Genomic DNA, 25,931 nt, shown 5'->3' with positions numbered 1-25,931 from the left:
GCTTAGCTACATTGGCTGTGAAAACACACAGCGCAGTGATCTGCTCCGCTTGCTGTTCAAGAGGCAACTGAGCGTTTCGGCGAAATCCGTCCGTTTAAATAGTCGATGATGACGTCATTCATAGAAGCGTAGCGCGCTAGGTACACAAATCTGTCGTGCTGGACTAGGGAAGCGCTATCTTCTGTGTGTAAATGCGCGATATGTTGACTAGGTTGTTCATTATTTAAATTTTTAATGCCATGATATCAAAAATCTTTGGGTTTATCTATTGTAATCTATTCTTAGAAGTATTTCGGGGCAATATGCGCAAAAATTTGAAAGTTTATCGTGAGATGGCTGAATTATATGCGTTTAAAATTGGACCACTTTTCGTTACATACCATTTTTGTAGAATTTGCAACGTGCACCCCTATATCGAAAACAAAGACGTAGTCCTACGTCAAAAACACGAAAGATCCACGGCTCAGTTGTGCTAACGCATTGAGCCATGTCAAATATTTTTTAAATTAAAAAACGCTCATAAATCAAATTAAACATCTACAAATTGACAGTCTTCAATAGTCGATCAAGGACGTTTCGAGTTTAAGTCGTTGCCAGCAATGCCAGAGATTTCCTTTTTCCATCAAACCCTATCCTGAACGACACATAGGGGGTTATTCTGACGGTCACTTTCGGTGAGGTGACACAAATCTCACGTGACTAAGGTGATCGGAAATTTTCAAGTCATCTCACTTAAAGTGAGAGATGTCACCAAGGTGACAAATTTTGTCACATCAGGTGACTAAGGGAATATGGAAAGTGACCAATGGGGGTGACTTTTGGAATAAGAAAAAAACGATGCAACTGAAGTGAGGAGGTTGATAATTTGAATTTTGATTGTCGATTTTATTTTTTACATTTTAGCAACCCTGTAAATCTGTTGGAAATTTGTAATGAAGTATGATTTTCTATAATTTTAATAACGATTTAAATTAATTTAACCAGTTTTTTTGTGACTGGTATATGAAATATTTGTGAGATTGGAGCGACTAATGGAACTATCTGCTGCACAGCCATTTTTTTGATATTTGCATCAGAGGGAATGTGTTAAAGGTTTGGAGTTATCCTCCTCCGCTATATTATTCTGAGCTACGATAACGACCATAAAAGCACTGATGAAATAAAAGATAACAACATAGCTGTTGGGTTTTTAGAAGTAATAATTGTCGAACAAAAAGCCATGTTTAGTAGGCACGACTTGTGTGACAAACAGCTCGTTACAATTAAATGGTTGTTGGAGATAATAAGCTTTGTTTGCACTCCTGTTCGTCTGTGGATAGTATTTTCCAGTTAAAAATGAAACTTATGATTTAAATTTTCACAATGTGATTGGATAAGACCAAATAAACATAGAAGCTTTTTCATTTTGCAACATATATTTTATATAGGCCATCAATCAATATAGATGATTGGGAATGCGCCTCTACTTGGTATTGAAAGAGATGGGATCTAAAAGCATGTTCCATTACGGCATAGATCAACTTTTAAGAGTATGTAGCTCCAGGGGTAAACAAACTCATCGTTACATGTAAGTTCTTATTCGTTACATGTAAGATGTTGGTTATTTGTGTTACTGTTTGTGGGTTCGCGGCTACTCTCATCCCCCGGGGATAGTCGTTGCGATTCCGAAAGGGGCTTGCTTAATTCCCATCGCTTGGTATTGACGTTCTGGGGTGGGAATGGAAAGCCTCTTTTTGGTCTTCGGGTATCGGGCACGTAATTTGTTGTAAGAAGGTTTTCGGATCTGGTTTAAGGTTCAGGTTCGTACCTAAAGTTCTGGATTTATCCGCCTACTTCTGTTAATGAGGGGTTGTTTTCACGCGGTGTTATGTAGTGATAGAAGTAGATTGACGTTACGTATTCTGCTGCGGCGGGCCATCGAGGCGCGCGATTGTTTTTTATGCTTAGAGTGTTAAGCTAAGATTGCCCGACACACGGCCTATGTAGCCCGCGACGACGGCCTGTTGTCTCTTTCAAGGTTCAGAACTAGGACTGATTTGGGCGAGCCAGACAAATTCTAAGTTGCTCCTTATATAGTTCACCGGCAACTTAAGTCTATGCTAGCTAGCCTATGAAAGTATTGTGTTATATAAGCATGCATGAAATATATTTTTTATATTCTACTATTTATTCAGAAGTTCAAAAATTGATGCATATCCCACCGTATGTATTTCGGAAATTGTGTTCCTATTGGAAATAATGAAAAAATAATTACTAACAAATTGAAAACATTATTATGACGGACATAGTATATCCATAATTGGTGTAATTACTCTATATGATCCTTGCCGCATTTTTCAGAAGTATCATGAACATGAACATCCTTTTGGAGAGAGTGTTTTCATGAAGATCTACGACCGATTAAATGAATAGATACTTTATTTCAGACATTCTATATTGACTGATTGAATATTTTTCGCTTATAATTTAAATATTGAGTTTGGGAGGGACTATTGAAACGATTTGAACAGTTGTTAACATTTAGTAAGTATATGGTGGGCTCTCCTCACCCATTGGGATTGCATTTTATTACCATTGCGATCAATTACAGTACGATAGGTTTATGTCGTTTTCGAATCATCCTTTCGCATAATTGGGTGCAGCGAACTCTAGCGTGTGTTTGCTGAAAACAATTTCATGCACTCACTATACTGCCCATAAACGCATAAGAGTCCCATGTGGATTTTTGTCGAAAATAAGTTATCCGTTGGATTGTATTCGGTATCACCATTGAATCACACTGCACAAATAAGATTACTGGGTTTGATCTGAAAATATCAAAAAAAAAATATACCAAAACATGATTGTCCCATCCATTTTGCTCAATGGATGGGACAATCTTGAACAGCGTTTTCTCGGCTTGCTGTTTTTCAACATGGGACTCTTATGCTGTTATGGGCAGTATATTTCTTGGCAAATAAGATTTTCTGGCAGGAAAAATTTTAGAATGGTGGATAAATTGGTTTCTGAGATTTCGTGGTGACCGCGTAAGAACTTTTCAACGCATGCACGCATTTTCAGAATACCTTTATAAAAAAATTGTCATCGTGATAAGAATGTGTAATCCCGATTGAGCTTCATTGCATTGTAAATGCTATAATAAGGGGCAGATTAGTGCAAATATGTAATCGTGGGTGAATGGAGAACAGTGAGTCTAATGATGTAAGGTATGAAAACTATGCTCAATGGAACTATTCAAGTCAGTCTTGGATCACATACATTTGGAGCAACATCAGATGTTGCTTCAAGATGTTCTCAACCCCGATTTGGCAGCTGTCACGCCGCCACCCACGTTACGGCTTGGTAAGGCTAGACTGGTGTCGAAAGGGGTCAAGTAAGGCTGTCTGACGTATTCTTGATGGTCACATCATTACCGTTTCAGCATTAAAATAGGCAGACGGCCTTTGTTGATTTTAAAATTAGGGAATATGTATGAATTCACATATAATGTCTTTTTTGCTTCAGATAGTTGATATTTGCGAATGGCGGATTCAATGACAGAGATATCGATTCTATGAGACGATCGACTGACGTTGTCAAAATAGCAGAAGAGATGAGCAGTGGTAAGCTGCAACTTAGTATGTAAGTTTTAAAGGAGGTGAGACACTACCCCTGAAATGTAATCTGTAAGTAGCACTAACATACATTATTATTCCAGCTCAAACAGTTCAGGGACTGTACAGGATGGCGCTAGGCCTGTGACCTTCGGCTGGCATGGTTCATTCGCATTGGTTCGATTGTCTTCACGGCTGGTTGGTAGACGTGTACTTCTACTTACAAATGGATACATCTTTTCCCTTGGATGGAGGGATATGAAGATCCTGTTGGTTATTGACTTTGACCTTGGGTACGGGTTAGTTCGAGAAAGGAGTACAGGAGTGGCACCTAAAAATAGTCAATTATTCAGGACTTTTTTTATGATCATTTAGCTCGACCAAGCACAACCGCTCTTAGAAATGGTAAACAACCCTTTCGGGTCAATGCGGTCTGTTTAAGTCGAACCAGATCGACATTCGTTTTGAGAAAAAATTATATGGAATCGTGGATAAATATTTCTCATGTCCTCTATGGGCAGAGATTCTTTTTGTGAAACCCTCAAAGAACTTTTCCTGTCTGGCTACTCAGCAAAATGATGATAGAAAAAATTGAGGATTGTAACAAATATGAATATTGACTGCAACAGGGATGATCAAATTCTGTATGCATGTGTGCCTATGTGTGGATGTGCATAGGAGCAATGTATCCCTGAGCAACACGAAAGGACAAACTCTGAGCCGCCATAACGCTCATAGGAAGGCGGGTGCACAGTTCTAGATGCACAGAGCACTGCACACACTGACATGTGCAACGGTGAGCCGAAAGGTGTACATTTAATGTACATAGGTTGCAAAAATAGGTTATTAAGACAGCCCGATTGCACACTGATAGTTATTGTTATTTCATGCTGTCGGAACCGACAAAAAGTTAAGTCACGGTAAACTTCCACACTAAGCATTTGCGACGTTGAAACACATTTTTGTCGGTTCCGACAGCATGAAGTAACAAGTTACTTTACGCTTGTCCGGACATGCCGTAGACTCAGGTGATTCGCATTTCTAATGCCAAAAGACCCTGACTCCTACGGTAGCAGACAAAAAGTTAAGTCGCCGGTGAGCTCTAAGCTTGCATATATGATCCTTCCACGCTTTTCTAAACTTTCTCCCTTCAACTCCTTGCTCTCCCTTGAGTACTATGGCTTTAAATATTGAAAAATATACTTCACCTTCCAGTCCCTTGCTAATTAAATGCCGTAACAACTGTTGACAAATTGACTCAATAGGTCGTTAACAAAAATGGTTAACAAAAAAAATGGTAAAAATAGAATGTCCATCTGGTTTGGCTCGAACAGATCACACCGACCCGAAAAGACTACTCAGCATTTCTAGAAGCTGCTGTACTTGGTCGAGCTAAATAACCTTTCCTGATTTAGCTTCATACCAAAGGTCAAAAGAGTCGACAACTAGCAGGATCCACATGTCTCCCACCCAAGTGAATTGATCTATCCACTTGCACACATCTACCAAAACCAGCCAAGAAGACTTCCGAACCAATGAGAATAGACTATGCCAGTCGAACGCACAGGTCCAGCGCCATCCCGTACCGTTCCTGAAATTATATATGTATTAGTGCTACTTACAGATTTCATTTCAGCAGTAGTAAGTGTCTCAGTCCCTCTTGTAAAACTCGCTTACTGCTCCTCATCTCTTCCGGCATTTCATGGAAACCTCAATTTCCTTCGGAACTCGTACATGAGACTCTCAAGGAGCTTTACTGGCGCAAAAAAGATATTATATATTACTTTATTTCCCACATTCCCTAATCTTATAATCAACAAAGGCTGTCTGCCAATTCTAATGCGAAACGCTAATGATACGACCATTAAGAATACGTTAGACAACGAAGTGAAAACTGCCAAATAGGAGTTGAGGACAGCTTGAAGCAACATCTGATGTTCCTCCAAATGTATGTGATCAAAAACTAACTTGGATATCTCCATTGAGCCTAGCTTGCATAGCTTACATAACTAGTATCACTTTTCTCCTTTCACCCACGAAAACAGCTTAGCAGCCATCATTTAATAAAAAATGTTTAAGTTTGCAGGTACACATGCAAAATATATTGAGACTTTACGGTGTTTGCTGGAATGGAACAATAAAATAAAATTCAAATCGTGTATAAAAATTCCTCTGAAGATGAAAAATTTGAATGAAAAGTTTTTGCGAAAAATGAATTTTCCCCTTAAATTGTTGTTCTGAACCACTGTCCATTGTATAAGGATTATGGTTGATGGACCTACTGCAATAGGTAGTAGCACCACAACATTATCAGCATAAATTATGATTTAGGAACACCTTATCTAATAAAAATCATTGCTGTTTCCACTAAATTTAAAATTTGTTTTCAATAGGGAAAAGTTAAACGATGCGCCAACGTATAATAAATGGCTAAAATAATGACCCCAGGATGTTGATCTAAATTTAAATGTATGGTCAAATTCGAAACCAATTGCTTTAAATTAGCAATCGCTCACAATCATAGATCACGACCTAGATTAGAGTGGTTCTTTATTCACAATTGATGAAAATAGGACATTATTATACGGTTCTAGCTAAACTTTTTTTTTGTCTCACCAAAAAAAATCTGTCTGTCGTTCGCCATAACAGACCAGACTGTGTTTTCCCGACGAAATAGATTTCTCAAGCAGCAAAGCTGCCCAAATAAAAAAAATATTATACACAAACTTTAACCCATATAGTCCAACGATTCCACATATTGTTTGGATGATACCCTGAACTGGTCGTTAGGTTCTTAAATCACACGATGTTTATTAGGGCGTGCACCCATTCAATGGCACCCCGTGTTCAATCACTCTACCAAATAGAATTTGGGCTGGATCAGATCAAACTATCGTCGAAGAAATCATCCGGGATGTCAGGCTAACGACCACATTAGTAACATCAAAGCAAAAAAGTACTGAATAGGTGTTGAATGATACCTTTTAATGTGTAGCTATTACGTATCAACCTAGTGTACATGGAACTGCGAATGAAATAAGATAATTATATGTACGTAAGAGCGTAGAAAAATGTGTTTTCGAATTTCTGTGTCCAATGAAATAGTAACTACAAAACCTGGCATCCGAAAAAGAACTTCATGGTAGAGTAGATTAGTCATAACATTATTATTAAGCTTATTCTGCATTACGACGGATCACTTTTCGAACGAATGTGATTTGCATTCTCAATATAACGACACGAGTCGGATTCGATCGAACCGCATTTGTTTGAAAAATCAAACCGTCTTAATACAAAATAACCTTGTTTAACTTTATACTTTTTAACAATTCGTGCCGTCTTTTGATAATGCTACCAGTGCTTTTTACAAATACAAACTTATTAGTTAGCGTTTCCGTATTAGTTTTTTAAATTAACAAAACTACTACAAATAGTTGTAATATGTTATGCAATTGCTTGAAAAAGCAACCAATACGACGAATACCAATCATAATATAAACGGACAACGATTCGATTTAACTTTTTTTTTCACCTTCGTCATCTCTCATTTTTTTCGTCACTTTGTTGTCACCTGGAACGACTAACAGAATGCGGTGACACACCAGAATAGCGTGACAGAGAGTCACGTGAGTGACTCGTCTCACCTTAGGTGACTTCGGTGATCGCGCGAGTGAGAAAAAGTGTCACCTCACCTAAAGTGACTGTTCGGAATAACCCCCATAGTCTATCGGCTGATTTCCACATGGAACAAATTGACATCAATTGTGTCATTCGTACTGATCACTGATGAATCTATCCGAATAGCATTCTTTGATTCGTTTGATAATATACAACGCACGGTCTGAACGTTGCATTCCGATATTTTTTATCTATGGAAAAGATCGTATGGAATCCAATGCACACGGAAAGCGAATAATTACAACTACAGAACGGCGGTGAGATGAGTGCTTAAAAATGCGTCTTCGACTGTGATATTTCAAATGAAACCCGTTATTTTACTACACTTACGTTTATCTTACAAAATAGGGACTTTTTAAACATCATCTGAGGTGTTACAATATTTTATATTTACTTAGAAAACAAACTTCTTGAACAACGACCATGAAGTTACCATCGTTTACCTCCCCCACCACCGCCTCGATTACCACTGAAATAAACAACAGGATAATTAGCATCTTTTGTCGGTAAACTAAGCACGTTAGAACATACCGGAATCCACCACCTCCTCCACGACCGCCACCACCACCTCTGCCGCCTCCAGGACCACCACGACCACCCCTGAAGCCGCCACCTCCCCGACCTCCGCGTCCACCGCCTCCTCCACGACCACCACCAGGTTTGCCAACACGCCCGCCCGGTTTCTTGTTGTTGTTACCCGGCAGGAACCTCGCCAACGGAAGCAGCTTGGCGGAATCGATAAACAACTTCTGCTTCGGCTGAAATCCGTCCACTTTCATGTTGTCCATCAGCTTGATCGATATGTAGAAATCTCGCAAATGCCCGAATATTTCGTCCACTTTGCCAATCTGCTTCTCTCCCTCCATGTAGATCGGTGCATTAAAGAAGGGCACATTTTCAACTTCTACCTTGGCGACCAGATCCTCCTGGCAAGGATAGTCGTAGTATCCAAGGGGAATAATATTCTTCGGTCCGTCATCCCGATTTCCAAAACTACCCCGATTGTTGAAGCCTCCGCGACCTCCACCACGACCACCTCCTCGAAAACCACCGCCGCCGCCACCACCTCCGCCTCCTCTACCACCGCGAAAACCGCCGCCGCCGCCTCCTCGTCCGCCACCACGGAAGCTCATGATGCCGTGTGTCAGTTGGTGTTACTGGAAGTAGAATAGGAAAAACAAGTTTAGCTTATCGTGCCTTAGTTTTTTTAAAGATAGACATAGATGTTTTCCAAACATTGCTGCTTCTAATAAATGGTTGAATGCAAAATTTCCAGTAATTGCTGTTCCTGCTAGTTCAAAAAACAGTAAATTTGTATTTGAATGGAAAACCGCATTTCTTTTGATTCCTGCACGCAGTCAGCAAAACGTAACGCTTATATTGATATGCGAAGTATCATAACGGAGTCTATCCACTGAAATCAACCCATTCTAACACTGGTCGCATTCACTTGCACTAAAATCGTAGTTCCAGATTATAGTGAAAGACAAGTGTGTATTATTACAATCACCTTCATATTTCAAACTATTTTCTTTGTCCTGATTTGTTTAACAGTTATGTGTCCAACAAAAAAAACACCTTTAACAGGCCAACGAGGGTACCCGGGTACCCACAAATTGAAATGCTCATAACTATGGCTTCCTTTAACCGATTTGGACACTTTCAGATATTTTGGATTCAGGAACTCGTCCACTTTTTGATTCTGTACAATAGAACCGAAATAATGGATCTGGTTTTTGGTAATCTGGATTTTCCGGAGTAATGTTCCAGTACTAGGATATGATTTGTAAATTTTAATAATGTACTAGCAATATGAGTATCAAAACTCTTCAAATTGTATCGGAAGTCTGTTTTTTATTGTTACGGGACCTTATGGCAATTTGAAAAATGGAATTGGAATGGAATGGTCACTTATGGCCCCACGGGAACCTTCTCCGGAATGTCCGTTCCGGGGTCAAATCACCAAATGGTTCCAAAACCACGAGATACAGCCTATTAATGCGATTCCAAGAATTTTGATACCCATATTGCTAGTATTCCATTGAAATTCGTAAATAGTACCCCAGCACTGGAACCTGCTTCCGGAAACCCGGATTACCGGGAACCGAATGAAGTAACCCGATTCGTTTTTACCAAGTCCAAAAGTGGATGAGTTCCTGGATCCAAAACGACCAAAAGTTTCGAAATCGGTTTAATATTACCTTAGTTATGGGCATTTTAGTTTTGTGGGTACCCGGGTACCCACGTCGGCCTGTTACGTAGTAAAAAAATTCAAGAGCCCCTCCTCCCTCCCACCCTTACTATATCAACAATATTATTAACCCAAAAGCTTGACTTAGTGAAGTTCTAAGATGTCACAAAGTTTCAATTTCCAGCTATGGATAAAACATAGGAATTTAATTAATTGAAACTTAAAAAGGTACCCGGGTACCGCGTCGGACACACAACGGTTAAATTTTTTCTCCGTCGTGGACCGTTATCAAGACACTACGGTAGAGACGCATACATACATTTGGCTGAATAATGTAAACGGGTACTCAGATTTTAAGGTTAAATAACAGTTTATAATTATTCTTGAATGTTTAAAATGAAATCTATATCATTTTAAAGGAAATAGGTAGCGAAAATGATAGAAATTTCTTGTAATTGAGTGATTAAAAACAATTTTGAGCTTATTCCGGCATAATCGTCAACCCGATTAACCATTCGGATCAAACGATTTTAATGCATAATAAATCTCACCTTATGGCTATTTTGCGAATCTTTCTTGTCCAAAGGAAGACTACGTTTAGTTTATCTGTAACTCGTAGTAATATAAACACTTATTTCAGTGAAATTTTCTCAATTTCACAGAAGTACTTTCTTACTAGCTATAAGCACATGTTTACAACGCACACTTCTGAACTGAATCAAGAAATGCGGCGAGGTTGGCCGTTTGACAGCCGCCTGTAACATTTTACCGATTTTACCGCTATATCAAGAATAACATGCGAAAACGTCGTATATAGGTATTTTACAATTTTGTGATTTTCGAGCAAAACACATGATAGTGGTTGAAAATCTAACGATAAAAATACAGTTTGGGATAAAATGGGAACCTGCAAAATCCGTTTTTTTAAACTAGGTTTGACGCATGTTTGTATATAACAACAAAACTTTAGGAATCCTCTATGGGCTGATTTCTTTACCCTCGCTTAACGTTTAAACCAGGTTTACCAGTACGTTTAAACCCGGCTTAAGCGTAAAACGAAGGTGAAGAAGGAGAAGCAACACGCTAGATTCCACTTTTTCAAATAGTTGGCACAGTATACTGCTTAAGACAGGGTTATTCGGTAATTGGGTCATTAAGCTATATACAGTTTTCCATTCCACTCGATAAATTTTAGGTCCAATATACATAATACAACATTATTTCAAAAAAAAATTCGTTATGATACGTAAAAACGATTTTTTTGTTTTATTTTTTAAATAAATCTTATATAAACTTGGCATACATAGGAAAACTGCGGTTGTTTACATCTGGCCTATCAAGACAACATCCAAAATAAAAAAAAACTATATTCAATTAAACTTATCCAGCTGTGTTAGTATTGTGCTGTTTTGACGGTTGATTTGGGAGGAAAACAAATCGTTTACGCGGCGATTTGGTAGGAAAACAAACCGCTTCTGGGGAGGGCGGCAGTATAAAAATGCGAGATCTCAGTGTGCGTGTTTTAAACGTCAGATATCTCAATGGTGTTTATGTCAAATAAAAATAACCCTGCGGGAAAACAGGGAAAACATGTGTTCATTTTTTCTGACAGGGCATCATTTGTCGTGAAATTCGAAAGTCAAATCCTTCTGATAGTGTCAAATCCAGACTGTCAACATATTTCTTTATTTTAAATTTAAAGTTTATTTTCACGTGTCCTGAGATAGAAAAATACATTGTTGCAATCACGAAAATCAGCTTTATCGATGTATGTAATAAAAAAAGAGTTTTTTTCATTTAATGACCCAATTGTCCATCTCTCCTCGTCTTGACAGGTGTAGTAACTTCCGGCAGCTGTGTCCACTAGGAGGTTGATGACAGTCTATTATTTTTCTCCGGACAAAACCAGCCTAGAGGCCATGTGGCATCCGGCGGGTTGAAGTATCTCAACCAAGAATTGATCCACCGGGTTCCTGTGTCCGTGTCGTAAGAAGCGACTGAGAACAGGAGTCCTCAAGTCAAGGTGTTCCTCCGTGCCGAGGACTGAATGGCTGGCAGGACTAAAATATGCCAGTCGTGGGTCTTACCCTTGCTGTGTTAGGCGAATCTCTGACACAGTGGACGTTTGTTTCTTCGCAAATCGTGGGATTCAAATGATGGTCATGTCCCTAATATCCATTTCGGGGTTCGCTATACGCGATTATAAGCCAACATGTTTAGTATCTTCTAGTTGCTGTAGAAGTGCTGATAATGAAATATGTAGTGCTGTAATCGAGTATAGTTACAGTAGTACAAATTAATTTTCAGCATAAACGTACAGCAACTATGAATCTATCCCGCCTTGTGCAGGAAGGGAAGACTTCCATAGCTTTGGTTTAAGAACCGTATTTTCACAAAAGGATACTTCTTTGTTGGAAAGCTATTTAACCCCGTCTTCGTAGCTTTCAACAAAAATGGCATGACAAATCCACGTGAAATGCCTGGTTACTGCATACTTGCGAATAGTGCTATTGACGTATGTCTTACATCCGACCTCACAATTCGCGATATTTGTGCTGTCTTGGTAAATATGATTGTTGACAACATAAACAAGAAATACGTCTGTTGTTGTGCATATTTGTCGCATAATGAACCATCCTTCTGATGATTTCAAAAGGGTTGTGTCATATTGTGACAGAAATGGGTTTCCTCTCATAATCGGCAGTGATGCAAATGCCCACCACATAATTTGGGGCAGCTCAGAGATCAATTTGAGAGGCACCAAATTAATGGAATACTTAATGCTATCTACCTTCTATGGGTACCTGGTCATTCCGGTATTGGAAGTGAATGGGCGGACGAATTGGCTAGAGCTGGTGCTGCGACTGACTTCGTTGGTCCAGAACCAGTTCTACCACTGTCGATAAGTTAGATAAAGCACAAGATTCGTATTTCATTTTAACAACACATTCAATACAATATCAAGGGCTTCTGAAAACTGTAACCAAACGATTTGACTTGAGGTAAACATTATGGTAATCTTGTAAGGAGATTTTAACGATACACGTTTTTCTTTAAAGCAAACTTTACAGAACCATATGACGACTACCATTATTGAGACTTCAATTCAAATCGTTTCGATATATTTTTTTATAATCCCGCGGAAGCACCTGAATTGATTTCTAACATACAATATTATATTACAACCATTTCATATATTGTAACAATAACTCGGATCTTTATTCTACAATTTCATATATTCTGGTGGCAGTTGAAAATCGAAATATTGAACTTGCCCCTTTCGATTTTTCTCCTATTTTCAGCGTGCGGAACTAAAAGTGCTGATGTAAATGATGCGCAAGTTGATTCTCTACCATGTACACAAAATGCGCTTTAGTTGCCCATCTTGCAAATAGTGAAAAAACGAAAGGCGCAAGACAATTCTTCGATTTTCAACTGCAACCAGAATAATTTTGCAGAAAAACGCATTTATTGTAATATCATAAATAGACCTTAACGTATGTGGTTACGGTGTCTTTTTTTAACAACTTTATGCAAAAAAAATCAGCATCTCTGAAACTTCAGGATATGAAAGAATGGGCTTTCCCCTTTCATTTGAAACCAACATCAAAATAATCCGTCGGGGGGTCTAGAGCAATTTTTTTTTGAAGTTTTTTTTCGTAAAAACATAGATTTTACAATAGAACTAGTTCATATTTCTGTCCCTAGATGGTACTTTAGACATTCGGACAACACTAAAAGTCAGAATCTGATAGATATTTTAATCGTCTACAACTTTGTTAACTACTAAAAACCAATTTGAAATTATCCGGGAAAGTATTTTAATATTTTAACGAAGTCTAAGTCTAAGTTAGTTTCACAGAAACCCCAGTGGTTTGTTTTTTCATTTGCCAAATACCTGTGTTTAGTTGGACAGTGCATTCAGCGGAATTTGAGAGCTTGGAAAGTCTCATCTTTCAGCTGAAAATTATAATTCCAGATTCCACCTGATATAGGGCACCATTAATATTTTTGGGATGAAAAGTCTTAGATAAGTGTTGACCAAACTAGTATGACATTATTATACTTTTCCAAGATAGTGAGTGATTCCTCCCGCAGAAACAGCTTTTTCAATGATGCATGCCTTCTTTTTCATTTTTTCGATTGTTCTCGGGGATGACTGATGACTATTCTTGCATGAGCCTTCTACTTTGCTAGCATCTTCGTATGAAATTCACTTGTCCTGAACTTCAACCTTTATATTTGAACAAACTCACTAAAACTGTTAACACCATTGCAATATTTCGCGAATTTCATTGCAATGCTTGGTTAAAAACGCTGATTATCTTTTTCAAAATTAACTCAATGTGACAAACAGTGAACAAAAAACTTTGAGTTTTTGGATAAAGATATTTTTTTGGGATATATTCATAAGTGTAAGCGAACCCTTGTAACCAAGCAATACCTTCCGATGAATGGTAGTTCCTTCGAACCTATCGGGAAAGATTACAAACTTGAACCAAAAGCACAAATAGTTTTCTGTCTCTGTCAAACATCCTAATTTTCAGAAGGTCAATAGGAATTGTCAACGAAGAAGTTGTAATGAATCCCGTCAAATATTTTCATGTCACTAAACCCAATTATTTTTTTGGTAGTGAAATAAGTGCGAGAAAAATAATATATAATATATATATCCAAACAACTAGGCCTCGTGTGAAACTATCTTAGATATAACTTCGTTAACATCTTAAACAACTTTTCCGGGTGATTTCAGATCAATTTTTAGTTGTCAACAAACTTGTAGACAATTAAATTTTCTATCAAATTCTCACATTTAGTGTTTTTCGAATGTCTAAAGCACCATCTAGGGACAGAAATATGAACTAGCTCGAGTAGTAAAACCAATATTGTTACGAAAAAAAAATTCAAAAAAAAGTTGCTCTGGACCCCCCGACGGATCATTTTGATCTTAGTTTCAAATGAAAGGGAAAAGTCCATTCTTTCATATTCCGAAGTTATGCTGAATTTTTTTGCATAAAGTTGTTCTAATTTTTTTGCATAAAGTTGTTCTAATAAATACACCGTGTGGTTACCATATCACTTATGATTTTTGTATAATATGCACACAGATAAAAATATTGGTAAAAGTAAGAGTGTTCCGCTCTTAGCAAACAACAACCAACGCCAACTATTAGGTTGAAAGTAAAACTTTTAAATTAATCAAGAATAATAATCAAAGTGAAAGTTTTATCAAATACAAATTTGTATTTGGTTTTATATTTAAACTAAGAGTATGCGTTGGTTGTTTTTTGCTAAGAGTGAAAAACTCTTATTATTACAAACATTTTATTTCTGTGTGGAGGATTCCAGATAAAGTCTTTATTTATGCGATTGTTTTCAATATTTTTCATTCTGGGCGATTTTTATGAATGGGTATTTTTTGCACATTTTGTTGTAACTGTTCTGTGAAAAATAATGGATGAAACATATCCAGGTTGACGTACAAGGTCTGTACTCATTAAGTGGGTTATCTCACTTTTATTGAAAATGGTTGGTTAGGATACTTTATTTTTTCAGTGTGCACACAATATTTGGCTCAAGAGGCCCTTTTCATATATTATGGTAGAAAAGCGGAGGGGTGATGAGGGCAAAAAAGAGCATTTCGCACCAACCCGGTAAATTCAGCTGTCAGTCAACAGTCAATGAAAACAAAGCCTCCGCGTCTTGAATCGCGCTGTTTCAATCGTTTTTTAAAATAAACTCGGCAAAGTTTATTTTGTTCAAGTTGTGATTCTCCTGTTTCTACGTTAAATCTTAATAGCCATGGCCGAAGACGAACAGGTAGGTGTACAAGTTGAAATTGCTTTGAATCGTTATTAGCTCTACTTTCTTTGATTTTATTTTTCAGATTCCGATTATTCCCGTAAAAGAACCATTGGATTTGATCCGACTGAGTTTAGACGAGAAGATTTATGTTAAAATGAGAAACGAACGCGAGCTTAGGGGTCGGTTGCACGTAAGTAGCGCTATTTGCAATGCGATTGTATATTAAGCGCCTACATTTCCAGGCTTTTGATCAACATTTGAATATGGTCCTCGGTGACGCGGAGGAAACGGTAACTACCGTGGAAATCGACGAAGAAACATACGAAGAGGTTTACAAAACAACGAAGCGAACCATTCCAATGCTATTCGTTCGAGGGGATGGTGTCATTCTGGTTTCCCCACCAATGCGCGTGGGTAGTTAAGCTTTAGCAGGAACTTCGGATCTAAGCATTTAAGATTGTACATCCTAATAAACCTTTCGCAACTGATTGCATATTATTCGAAACGTTATCCGTCGATTACTTAAACTTCCGAAATCATTTTGACTCCTTTCAACCCAGCAAGGATATTGCATGCTGTTATACGGGACATTTCCGTGCGGGTCTCCACATCGGCACTTCCTATATGGGGAAGAACAACCACATTACTCATTTGCAGTAATGGACTGTCCAGTGGAAGTGGTTCCGGAGTAGTGACATCCAATCCGGCAGCTCTGATTTTCCCCGCCCTCAACGCGTGTATCAAATCGTGCTGTTCAACAATTCCACCGCGGCTAGTGTTTATCACAATAGCAGAAGGCTTCATTCTTGAAAAAACGGAATCATTGAATAGATTGGCCGTTGCCGCGTTATACGAACATGTAATTATTATAATATCACTTGTTTCTACAAGTTCGTCGAAGGGGACCTGGCTCACATTCAAGTCCTCTGCCGTCAAGAATTTATCGGTACGACTTGTAAATTGAATCCGGGATGGTTTGAAGGGAATAATTCGTTTAGTCACTTCCTGACCAATTCTGCCGAAGCCGACGATTCCGACAATAGAATTTTTGATACTGGTACCACACATCCACATTGGTGACCAACTCTTCCAGCCTCCGTTATGAACTTCTTTGTTGGCTTCGAACAACCGCCTAGTAGTTGCCAGCAGCAGTGCCACCGTGAGTTCTGCAGTTGAATCCGTTAGTACGTCTGGAGTGTACCCAACACGGATGCCGCGATCGCGACATTCCTTCACATCAATGTGATCAAAGCTGTACAAGTTCTAGAGTTATTACTGCAACGAATCAGGATATGCAAAAATAACCTACCCAACGGAAATTGTTGCTACAATTTTCAGGCTTGGTCCAGCTTGATCCAGTAGTTCCTTATCGATTCGGTCATTCAGTGAGCAAAAGATGGCATCCTTGCCAGTTACGTTCTTCAGAAACTCGTCACGCGGAACCGGATATCCTTCATCCCAGATTGATAGGTCGCATCTGTAACAAGAGAAGCGGACCGAGTTTTATCGTACTCCCTTGTTAACCCATAAAACACTCACTCCTCCTTCAGCAGGTCCAACCCGATGCGGGCATAGTCGTTTCTGGTGACGTAAACTTTGGGCTTCATGTTGAAGTAACAGTACGCTCGGGTTACGGTAAACAACGGCTGCGAAGCTCTGACCACAGGTAGCCACGGGTGACTTACCGAATTGGCACTGCCGTTCACAATCACGTTCGATACTGTCCGTAGGATGCGTGCGTGGAGGAAGTTTTTCATTCTATACTATTTACTTATATACTTGTATATACAACGAAGGGTGTTGATGGTAAAGATACGATCAGCTGATTGTTTGTTGATCGATTCATGATGCGGTGCGTTGAGTGCGCGGAGCTTTTCAGGGTAACCTTATGTATATTGAAAGATCCCTACACCGTATCTGCGCACAGATGGCGCGGTGGTGTGTCATGTGGCATTTCGGGTTGAGTTTGCCCTATTTTAGACAAAAAATTTGCACCATTCCGAATCTTTTTCAAGGCATGTGGGAAATGAAAAACCATTCTCATTATTCAAAAGTCCTTATCAATCAATCTGAAAGGTTTGTTCCAGTAGTAGGAGAAATTTGGTGTACTCTACTAGAGCAAACAGTGAGAGAATCGTTCCTGTATTCTCTTCTTCTGGTATAAAGTTCTATGCAAACAATTTCACTCACACTACTTGGGGGTTTGTTTTCCTCCAGCTGTCATATATAAAACTGTCAGCCAATTTAAACATTTGAATTAGCTCTCGTAAAGTATTTATAATTGTGTTGAAATGCTCTATGTCGCTATAAAACTTATTCGGGCGACGTACAATTCCGGTTGGTCATATTTCATCATGAAAATAATCCGACCGCAAAGTTATTTTCGATTTGTTTTTCTCCATCTATGACAGGTGGAGGAAAACAAACCGTTGAACACACTACTACAGTTACAGATTGTCAAGTACTCTATAGCAAATCAGAAGAAGCTTGTTGTTAGTGGGTCGTACTCGATAGCCTGGATGAACCCAGTTAAGCTCAGCCGAAAATTAACCGGAATCCTGGCTGGTTCCAGTTCGTATACCGGCTCCAGTGACGCAACCACTTCTAGTTAGAATCGGTTGTATCACTGGAACTGGAATACGAACTGGAACCAGCCAAAATTTCAGTTCGTTTCCGGCTGAGCTTAACTGGGAAGGAGCGGCGGGATTTTTTCCAACTCAAGAGCGGAGATGACTGACAGAGAATCAGACATTAAGACGACTGGTGTATCTTCCGGTTTCTGAACTATGACGAGTGCGATAGCTGACGACTTTGCTGAGGAAACCAAGCATGCCCTTCCCCTATTCCGCTTATTCCTATACCGACTTTATCACCAATCTTGGAGCCTTCGGTGAAAATCCGCGCGTAATTGCTATACCTGGTGGCCATCAGCCGGTTGTATTTGGCTCTGGCTTTACTACCAGCAGTGCCGGCCTTCAGTTATGCAGACAGACTTGTGTCCAAGTTGGGTCCGCGGGCATGCCAGGTCCGGATACGAGCTCGGTGTAAGCGGAAAATCGGTAGCAGATCCATGTCTGTATTCCCAGTGGATCTCGTTAGCCGTCTGTAGCAGAAAGCATTCCTCTCCGGATGTACGTTTTAAAAATCTCAATGCTCTTCTAGCGATGATGAGTGCAACCAACGACACGACCTGAAACTTCATGAAATCTTTTAAAGAGAAAGTGTGCGAGTAATTTACCGCCAGTTACCAGTTCATTGAGTCGCCCCTCGATACGACAAAAAAATATTTTTTTCAGCAACACTTTTTGTTTATTTTATTTTCTGTTGCTGTATAGCAACCATTTTATGTTTACAGGTAGCGTTCTTTCGTTCGATGTGGAAGGAAAGACAAGCTTTGAAATCCCGCTGAATCGTTTCCCAGTGTAATGCCGGAAAGAACGAAGTTACAGTCGAATTTCACCGGAACGATGAAGCTCCGGTGAATTTGATGGAAATGCGGTTCCACATTCCAACAGCGGAATCGGCTGAAATTGACCCTGTCGAAGCATTCCAGGAGCAGGTGATGAGACAGGCTTCCGTAATTTCTGCGTCTGGTGACGCCGGTGACGCAATTGCTATATTCCGAGAGATACATTGCCTGACACCGCGCGGTCGCTACGACATTAAAGTATTCCAAAGCTTTTTCCAGCTGCACGGTAAGACGTATGATTTTAAGATTCCGACGTCGTCGGTGCTGCGGTTGTTCCTGCTGCCGCATAAGGACAACCGGCAAATGTTTTTCGTCATTTCGTTGGATCCGCCGACAAAGCAGGGTCAAACTCGTTACCACTTTCTGGTGACGCTATTCCAGATGGACGAGGAAACAAACATCGAATTACCCTTCACCGAGGAGGAATTGAAGGAAAAGTATGAGGATAAACTTACTAAAGAGCTCGCTGGACCGCTGTACGAAGTACTCGGAAAGATTATGAAAGTCATCATAAACCGAAAGCTGACCGGACCGGGAACTTTTATCGGGTGAGCTTGGCTTTATTTGAATCCCAATCCCTAACGGCTTAAGTCGGGCTAATTTAATTTAAATATATTTTGCCTCGTTTTCAGTCATTCGGGAACTCCTGCAATTGGATGTTCTTTCAAGGCAGCTGCAGGTTATCTCTACCCACTGGAACGAGGATTCATCTACGTCCACAAGCCACCGGTTCACATTCGTTTCGAGGAAATCACATCGGTGAACTTTGCTCGCAGTGGTGGCTCCACTCGAAGTTTTGATTTTGAAATCGAGCTAAAAGCAGGCAACATCTACACGTTCAGCAGTATCGAGAAGGAAGAGTACGGGAAACTGTTCGATTTCATCTCGTCCAAGAAATTGCACGTGAAGAACATTGGAAAGGATGGCAAAAACAACTACAAGGAGGACTTTGCCGATTCGGATAATGAGGCTGAACTAGATGCCTATCTGGCGAGGGTAAAGGCCGAAGCAAAGGAGCGAGATGATGACGATGACGATGATGATTCGGAAGAATCGACCGATGAGGACTTCAACCCGAACCAGGCAGAATCGGATGTGGCGGACGAGTTTGATTCAAATGTGGAATCTACCTCCGATGACGACTCGGATGATGCTGGTAGCGACCGGCTACGGCCTTTATGATGTGGTTGAACGCAAGTCGGGAGAAGATAAAGAAGGACAATACGGGAATCTCCGTCACCGAAATTGCCAAAAAGGGTGGTGAGATGTGGAAGGATTTGAAGGACAAGCATGAATGGGAACAGAAAGCAGCCAAGGCAAAGGAGGAGTATGCAGAAGCATTGAAGAAATTCTTAATCCTTTTGTCATCAGTGTAGTGTAACTGTGTTCGAAATGTTTTGTTTGATTATTTTTATTCAACAGAAATCTGAAAAATCCGACTCGGAACCTGAATCAGAAGCGTCGGCAAGTGAATCCGCCGAGGAAGAGGAGGAAGCGGATGAAGCAAGCAGCGACTAAAGTAAACTATCGAGAGCGAAAAATGGATTCTCTTTGACCTAAATATTCTCACGTTTGCACAGTTGGATAATACATAAGTGCGTAATAGACACCAAGACAATTCAATGTAAAAGCGCAGTTTTATTTACGTTTCCGCACTTTTAGTCGCACTTATTATGTGCGCAATGCGCTATAACAACTTTAAAGTTAAACTTAAATGTTTCTGTAACGGAATTTTCGGCATGCTTTCCCTCGCGTAACTTTTCCAGTACGTCTACTAAAGATATGCTGGCTTCACTGATGGCATTAAGATGTTTCGCATCCGACATGTCAGTGACTTTATTCCAAACACTCTTAACATACTCTGGTGTAACATCATCATCGATTGATGTACGGAGAATTGATCCTTTTCCCCTAACAAAATGGACCTATGTGGCCCAACCAGCTGCACTTTCAATTATTGCCCCCGTATTCTGACAGGATTGATGACACAGATAAGCAACGACCGGAGCAATCAATTTAGGTTCTGAAAATCAAAGAAAAAATGAATTTACTTCGTCAGTTTTAAATTCAATGAAACTCACTAAGCTCATTGAACAAAACCTCTGGAAGTATTCCCTCGGTCATCCTTGACGCAGCCGTTGGAACGATTACATTGCATTGAATGTTATTTTAGCTCCCTCGATTGCGACTGTGTTGGCTAACCCGACCAATCCTAGTTTGGCGGCACTATAATTGGCTTGGCCGAAATTTCCATAGACACCGGAGTTGCTGGATGTCATAATTATTCGACCATAGTTCTGTTTTTTCATGATCGCCCAGGCAGCTCGCGTCGTTAGGAAACTACCTTTCAAGTGCACATCATGAATAAGATTCTAGTCCTCATCGGAAATGCGAGCAAGACTCTTGTCTCGCAAAATTCCAGCATTGTTAATCAAAACATCAACACGGCCAAATGCTTCCATTGCAGTCTGAATAATTTTATCCCCATCCACTACGGAGTTGTAATCTGGAACCGCGGTTCCGTCAGCCGCTCGGATTTCCTGTACCACATTATCGGCTGCATTCGATTTGCCCTGACCGTGAAAATTCACCACAATAGACCAGCACCGGCACCGGTAACGACCACCACTCGGCCATCGTAGCGCAGTTGATTCTCGTTAGCTGATACCATTTTCTCTTCGCACCCAAGCTAATTGACCTCTGGAATGAGCAAATTCGGCGCCGGGAAGCTTATTTGTTCACCAATAATCATAAAATTAATTTTAAAGAATTGAAGATTCCAACCAGTTTATTTATAGTCACAATATTGTAACCATGTGTTACTGTTATTAGAAAAAAAAATATAGCAACAGATTCGTCAGAGCTGCTAGTTTCATGAATATTTTAATGTCGTTTTCGATTGAGAACCTAGAAACTAACCCAGGTTAGTTGCTTCAAACGAACGTTTTTAATGAAACTGAGTTGGGTTCTCGCCAAACAGCGGTGGTGTGAGCGAACCCGAAATATATTTCAGGTTGGAACCCAACCCGGTTTTCAGTTCAGTGGCGCATAACCTAGGTTAGAAACTGGCTTCAAACAAACGGTTTGACAGCAGTTAGGTCCGAAACTGAGTTAGTTTCTGCTTCAAGCGAAAACGACATAAGCAAACATCAAATTTGACATTTCCAGTTACCTGAGTCACTGAGGGGTAGTCAGATTTGAGATACAGTTTCGGAATGCAAGTGTCTAGTCGTGTCGTTGGTGCAACCACCCAACGAAGATAGAGAATCCCGGCTGCTATGCAGGCCGCATCAGCAGGCGTGCTAGGTAGCATAATAGAGGCAGCGCGAATTGTTCCGTGATGTAGGGGGCTTAAAATTTTGATGAGCCCTTCCATATTCCGGGACGTTAGCTCAACCTCGTAGAATATCTGTGCAATGTAGTGTGACGATTGCAGCATTTGTGGCAGAAGCTGACCCTCTAATTAGTTGTAACCAACGTAATACAGTCGGCTGTATTACGTTGGAAGTGTCGCGCGAAAGTGAGCCGACGGTCCTTGCGGTAGTGAACGACCAGCAGGATCGCCTTCCCTGTTGCAACGTGGTTTTTGTTGCAGCAGTGTGTAATCACGCTTTTTGCGGGTGCTATGTTAAAACCGACAAATACCGCCCATCGGCTCACCGTGCTTACGACGGCTTGAAGTTTACGACGGGGTCGTCCGATGGTCCTTCCTCTGGCGACCAGCACAATTTTGTGGGCATGAACGGATTGTGCACCACCGTAGGATGTCCTCATGTCTTCGATATCAATATCGTAAACAACATCATGAGTGATGATGAGTGTGGGGTGAGAAACTACCTGAACCTTTTGTCCGTCGATCAGCTCATTCCAACTCAGCCTTTTTCGAGGTCGACCTTAGGACGTACCGGGTTCCTCTATCTTCTTTTGCGCCTGAAACCACCTTTGTCGTATCGCATCCTAACAGACGTTGTACCGATTTCAAAATCATGTCAGTCGGGCGTCGAACTCACTATTCAATGCTTTTGATCGCAGTAGCCGAGTCTGCTTGTCGATCATAGATTCTACCCTACCTCTCGTCACACTTCATCACAAATTTGGTATACTCCCCCTACCCTATAAAATGCTACGTAATTTATGCATGGCCCCTAGTCAGTATTAATTCCGGGCCGCGCCAGATCGTACCGGATTACACCGGGAAGGTATGTAGGATACTCACGGCACTAATTAGAACATACCAGTAACACCATGCACTTCTCCACTAGATAAGAATTCTGAAGCCATCAGTACCAGCAAGCAGTACTCTGCGAACGGAGAGCGGTACACTTCTAACCAGCCTAGCAAAAACGAAACAGAAAACGCCTTCCAAGAAAAGTGAGTAAATCACAGCGATTGGCAATTGCAGTTTGCCAACGAACGAAATCAGCTTGACTCCATCACCGACTCCCATCTGTTTGCCATGGAACTTGGAAGTTATGCTGGCGACCTTTCCTGGTCATGTAAAGCTAAGGAGCATATATGTCCTCCCGAAGCTATTCGAGATACTGCGCACCCTGAGTTTGATCCACCATTGCAGCCTGCCAACAGACGTAATCAGGTTAACTCCGTCATCGACACCCACCCGTCTACCACAGAACTTGAAGGACACGACATCAATCTTTTTCGGTCAGATAACAACGCTCTAAACAAGTCAGACCAACTCGAAGGACATGGAATTCCTGTATCCGTTTTCTCAGGTAGATACAATGAATGTATATGTCCTTCCGAAGTAGGACATACAGATGCTACCCCCGTTGAAAACCCACCCCAATTACAGGCACCACCACTCGATCTACCACCGTTCAACCGTCAGGAGAAAACTTGCAGGGACATCTCAAAATCTACTATCAGAACGGAAGTGGGCTACGCACAAAAATTGATGAGCTGTTCGTCGCTGCTTCGGATGTTGATCATGATGTTATTGTTCTGGCCGAAACGAGGCTGAATGATCAAATCAACTCGCTCCAATTATTTGGCTCAAGGTACTCGGTAAGGTATATCGTAACGATCGCGATCCTAATAGTGCAGGGAAGAAACGTGGTGGTGGTGTGCTCATTGCAGTTTCCAACCGACTCTCATCCAAACACAAAAATGACACTCACAATCTCGAACAACTCTGGGTAAATATCCGTGGCTCCTATACTAATCTCTGTGTGGGTGTTGTATATATTCCCCCCGATTCCGCAAGTGATGTAGAAATTATTCAGAAGCACATAGACTCCGCACTTGACATTGCAACTTCCATTGAACCCAACACGGCACATCTCCTATTTGGTGATTACAACCACCCTGGAGTTCTTTGGAAGAGCACTCCCGCCGGGTATGCTTTCCCAGACCCTTCTGAATCAACCTTTTCGAGGGCGAGTACTATCTTACTTGACGGAATGTCTGTACTGAACATGCGACAAATGTCTACATTGAATAATAGACGAAATCGAATCCTGGACCTCCTCTTTATAAATGAACTGTACCGTATCAGAGACACTTGAGCCTTTAGTTGCTGTAGACGCACATCATCCTCCACTTCTGGTAACGCAGATTTGTCCGCAGCTGGTTCTCTATGACGAGATGGCGGATGTCAGGGAGTTCAACTTTCCGAAGACTGACTTCTCTAGGCTTCATAACTCATTACAAACAATCGACTGGGAGACTTTCTTGAATTTCGCGATCGATGTAGATGCTGCCGTAGAAAAACTCTCACTGGTGTTAAAACAGCTTTTCAGTATACGTCCCCGAACAAAACCACCATGGTCCAACAACCGGCTACGAAAACTGAAAAGATTGCGAGCTGCTGCGCTTCGACATTACACTATTCAAAGAAACCCAATCACAAAAAGGGAGCTCACTATAGCCAGTAACAGCTACAAAACATAATCGTTTTCTCTACTCAAGACACGTAGCACAAACCCAATCGAACCTAAAACAAAACCTAAAACAGTTTTGGTCCTTTGTAAATGGGAAACGTAAAGAAAATGGGCTTCCTTCCAGTATGTTCCTCGCCAGTGAAACGTCCAATACTCCCAGCGCTATCTGTAACTTGTTCGCAAAACATTTCTCGAGTGTGTTTAAAAATGAATCGGCTAGCTCATCTCAGGTGGATGTGGCCTTCAAGATGTCCCTCGCGATGTAATCAATTTTGGAAACATTCAATTTACTGACGAAGACATTCTAGCTGCCATAAGTAAGTTAAAGTCGTCTACATCGGTGGGACCAGATGGAATTCCTTCCATTATACTGTAAAAATGCGCAAGCGCAATGTGTACACGTTTACGACTAATCTTCAACCAATCACTGTCGCAATCAGTGTTTCCCGTGTGTTGGAAAAAATCAGTAATGTTTCCCGTTTTTAAAAAAGGTGATAAGCAAAATGTTGCGAACTATCGTGGCATAACCTCGCTCTGCGCTGGATCAATTTTGTTTGAGATCCTAGTAGAAAATATGCTCTTTCGTGAGACCAAAGCATACATATCGGAGAATCCAAAATGGCTTTTTTGCAGGCAGGTCAACAACCACCAATCTAGCCCAATTTACATCGTACTCTCTTCTTCTGGTAAAGATCGAGCGGCTGGGTGCTCCATCAAATTTTACAGGATGGCTTAAATAATATCTCTGTCTGTGAAATTAGGAAGTAACGTGTCATATAGCTTCATCAACTTGTCGGGTGTACCTCAAGGGAGCAATCTCGGACCGTTGCTTTTTTCTTTATTCTTCAACGACGTTTGCTATGTTATACCCCCAGGGTGCAAACTCATATATGCTGATGATCTCAAACTCTTTCTCATTGTGCGGTCAATAGAGGACTGCATCGAACTTCAGCGACATCTAGATGCTTTCTGTAACTGGTGTAATCGCAACCTGTTGGCTCTCAGTGTATCCAAATGCTCTATAATATCTTTCACTCGCAGAAAAAATTCAATTCTCTGGAGCTACAACATCGCCGGCCAGTTGCTAAAGAGAGTGTCAGTTATCAGAGACCTTGGTGTACTCCTGAACTCGCAACTGACATTCAGAAACCATTACTCTCACGTTATATCACAGGGAAATAGAAACCTTGGTTCCTAATAAGAAGGACAGCTAACGAGTTTACTGATTTTGACAGTTGGCTTTTAGGCCGTAATCATATGTTTGTCGAGAATTGTGGCTCCTTTTCACTCCGGTT

General features: G+C 40.5%; 3 protein-coding genes and 2 pseudogenes across 3 annotated transcripts; 2 read left to right on the top strand and 3 right to left on the bottom strand.

The window, feature by feature from the left end:
- Positions 1–7,583: 7,583 nt before the first annotated feature.
- On the bottom strand, positions 7,584–10,172 carry LOC131685694 (H/ACA ribonucleoprotein complex subunit 1). Its single transcript, XM_058969583.1, has 3 exons — positions 10,014–10,172; positions 7,803–8,428; positions 7,584–7,740 (listed from the first exon to the last, which is right to left on the bottom strand). Exons 2-3 carry the CDS (start codon positions 8,402–8,404, stop codon positions 7,701–7,703), a joined length of 642 nt encoding a protein of 213 aa, XP_058825566.1. The 5' UTR covers positions 8,405–8,428; positions 10,014–10,172; the 3' UTR covers positions 7,584–7,700.
- A 4,951-nt stretch (positions 10,173–15,123) lies between these two features.
- On the top strand, positions 15,124–15,772 carry LOC131685697 (U6 snRNA-associated Sm-like protein LSm3). Its single transcript, XM_058969586.1, has 3 exons — positions 15,124–15,282; positions 15,350–15,457; positions 15,510–15,772. Exons 1-3 carry the CDS (start codon positions 15,265–15,267, stop codon positions 15,687–15,689), a joined length of 306 nt encoding a protein of 101 aa, XP_058825569.1. The 5' UTR covers positions 15,124–15,264; the 3' UTR covers positions 15,690–15,772.
- Positions 15,735–17,106, bottom strand: LOC131685692 (glyoxylate reductase/hydroxypyruvate reductase). The gene is made up of 3 exons (XM_058969581.1): positions 16,807–17,106; positions 16,577–16,744; positions 15,735–16,519 (listed from the first exon to the last, which is right to left on the bottom strand). The coding sequence occupies exons 1-3, from the start codon at positions 17,022–17,024 to the stop codon at positions 15,790–15,792; spliced, it is 1,116 nt and encodes a 371-aa protein (XP_058825564.1). The 5' UTR covers positions 17,025–17,106; the 3' UTR covers positions 15,735–15,789.
- A 1,462-nt stretch (positions 17,107–18,568) lies between these two features.
- On the top strand, positions 18,569–20,254 carry LOC131681082 (FACT complex subunit Ssrp1-like; annotated as a pseudogene).
- Positions 20,255–20,354: 100 nt separating this feature from the next.
- LOC131681081 (peroxisomal multifunctional enzyme type 2-like) lies at positions 20,355–22,510 on the bottom strand (annotated as a pseudogene).
- Between the last annotated feature and the right edge of the window lie 3,421 nt (positions 22,511–25,931).

The sequence above is a fragment of the Topomyia yanbarensis genome, chromosome 2 (assembly GCF_030247195.1).
Source record: "Topomyia yanbarensis strain Yona2022 chromosome 2, ASM3024719v1, whole genome shotgun sequence".
In the NCBI taxonomy this organism is placed as follows: domain Eukaryota; kingdom Metazoa; phylum Arthropoda; class Insecta; order Diptera; family Culicidae; genus Topomyia; species Topomyia yanbarensis.
The sequence above is the reverse complement of the archived record's forward strand: the minus strand, read 5'-3'. Positions and strand labels throughout refer to the sequence as shown.

What these genes read in the sequence shown, in the direction of transcription:
- LOC131685694 (XM_058969583.1), bottom strand. Translation starts at nt 8,404, where the DNA reads ATGAGCTTCCGTGGTGGCGGACGAGGAGGCGGCGGCGGCGGTTTTCGC. An exon ending in GGAGGAGGTGGTGGATTCCG is followed by an intron (nt 7,741 to 7,802) that starts GTATGTTCTAAC and finishes TGTTTATTTCAG; the next exon opens with TGGTAATCGAGGCGGTGGTG.
- LOC131685697 (XM_058969586.1), top strand. An exon ending in AGCTTAGGGGTCGGTTGCAC is followed by an intron (nt 15,458 to 15,509) that starts GTAAGTAGCGCT and finishes CTACATTTCCAG; the next exon opens with GCTTTTGATCAACATTTGAA.
- LOC131685692 (XM_058969581.1), bottom strand. Translation starts at nt 17,024, where the DNA reads ATGAAAAACTTCCTCCACGCACGCATCCTACGGACAGTATCGAACGTG. An exon ending in TTGGACCTGCTGAAGGAGGA is followed by an intron (nt 16,745 to 16,806) that starts GTGAGTGTTTTA and finishes CTCTTGTTACAG; the next exon opens with ATGCGACCTATCAATCTGGG. An exon ending in GTAGCAACAATTTCCGTTGG is followed by an intron (nt 16,520 to 16,576) that starts GTAGGTTATTTT and finishes GAACTTGTACAG; the next exon opens with CTTTGATCACATTGATGTGA.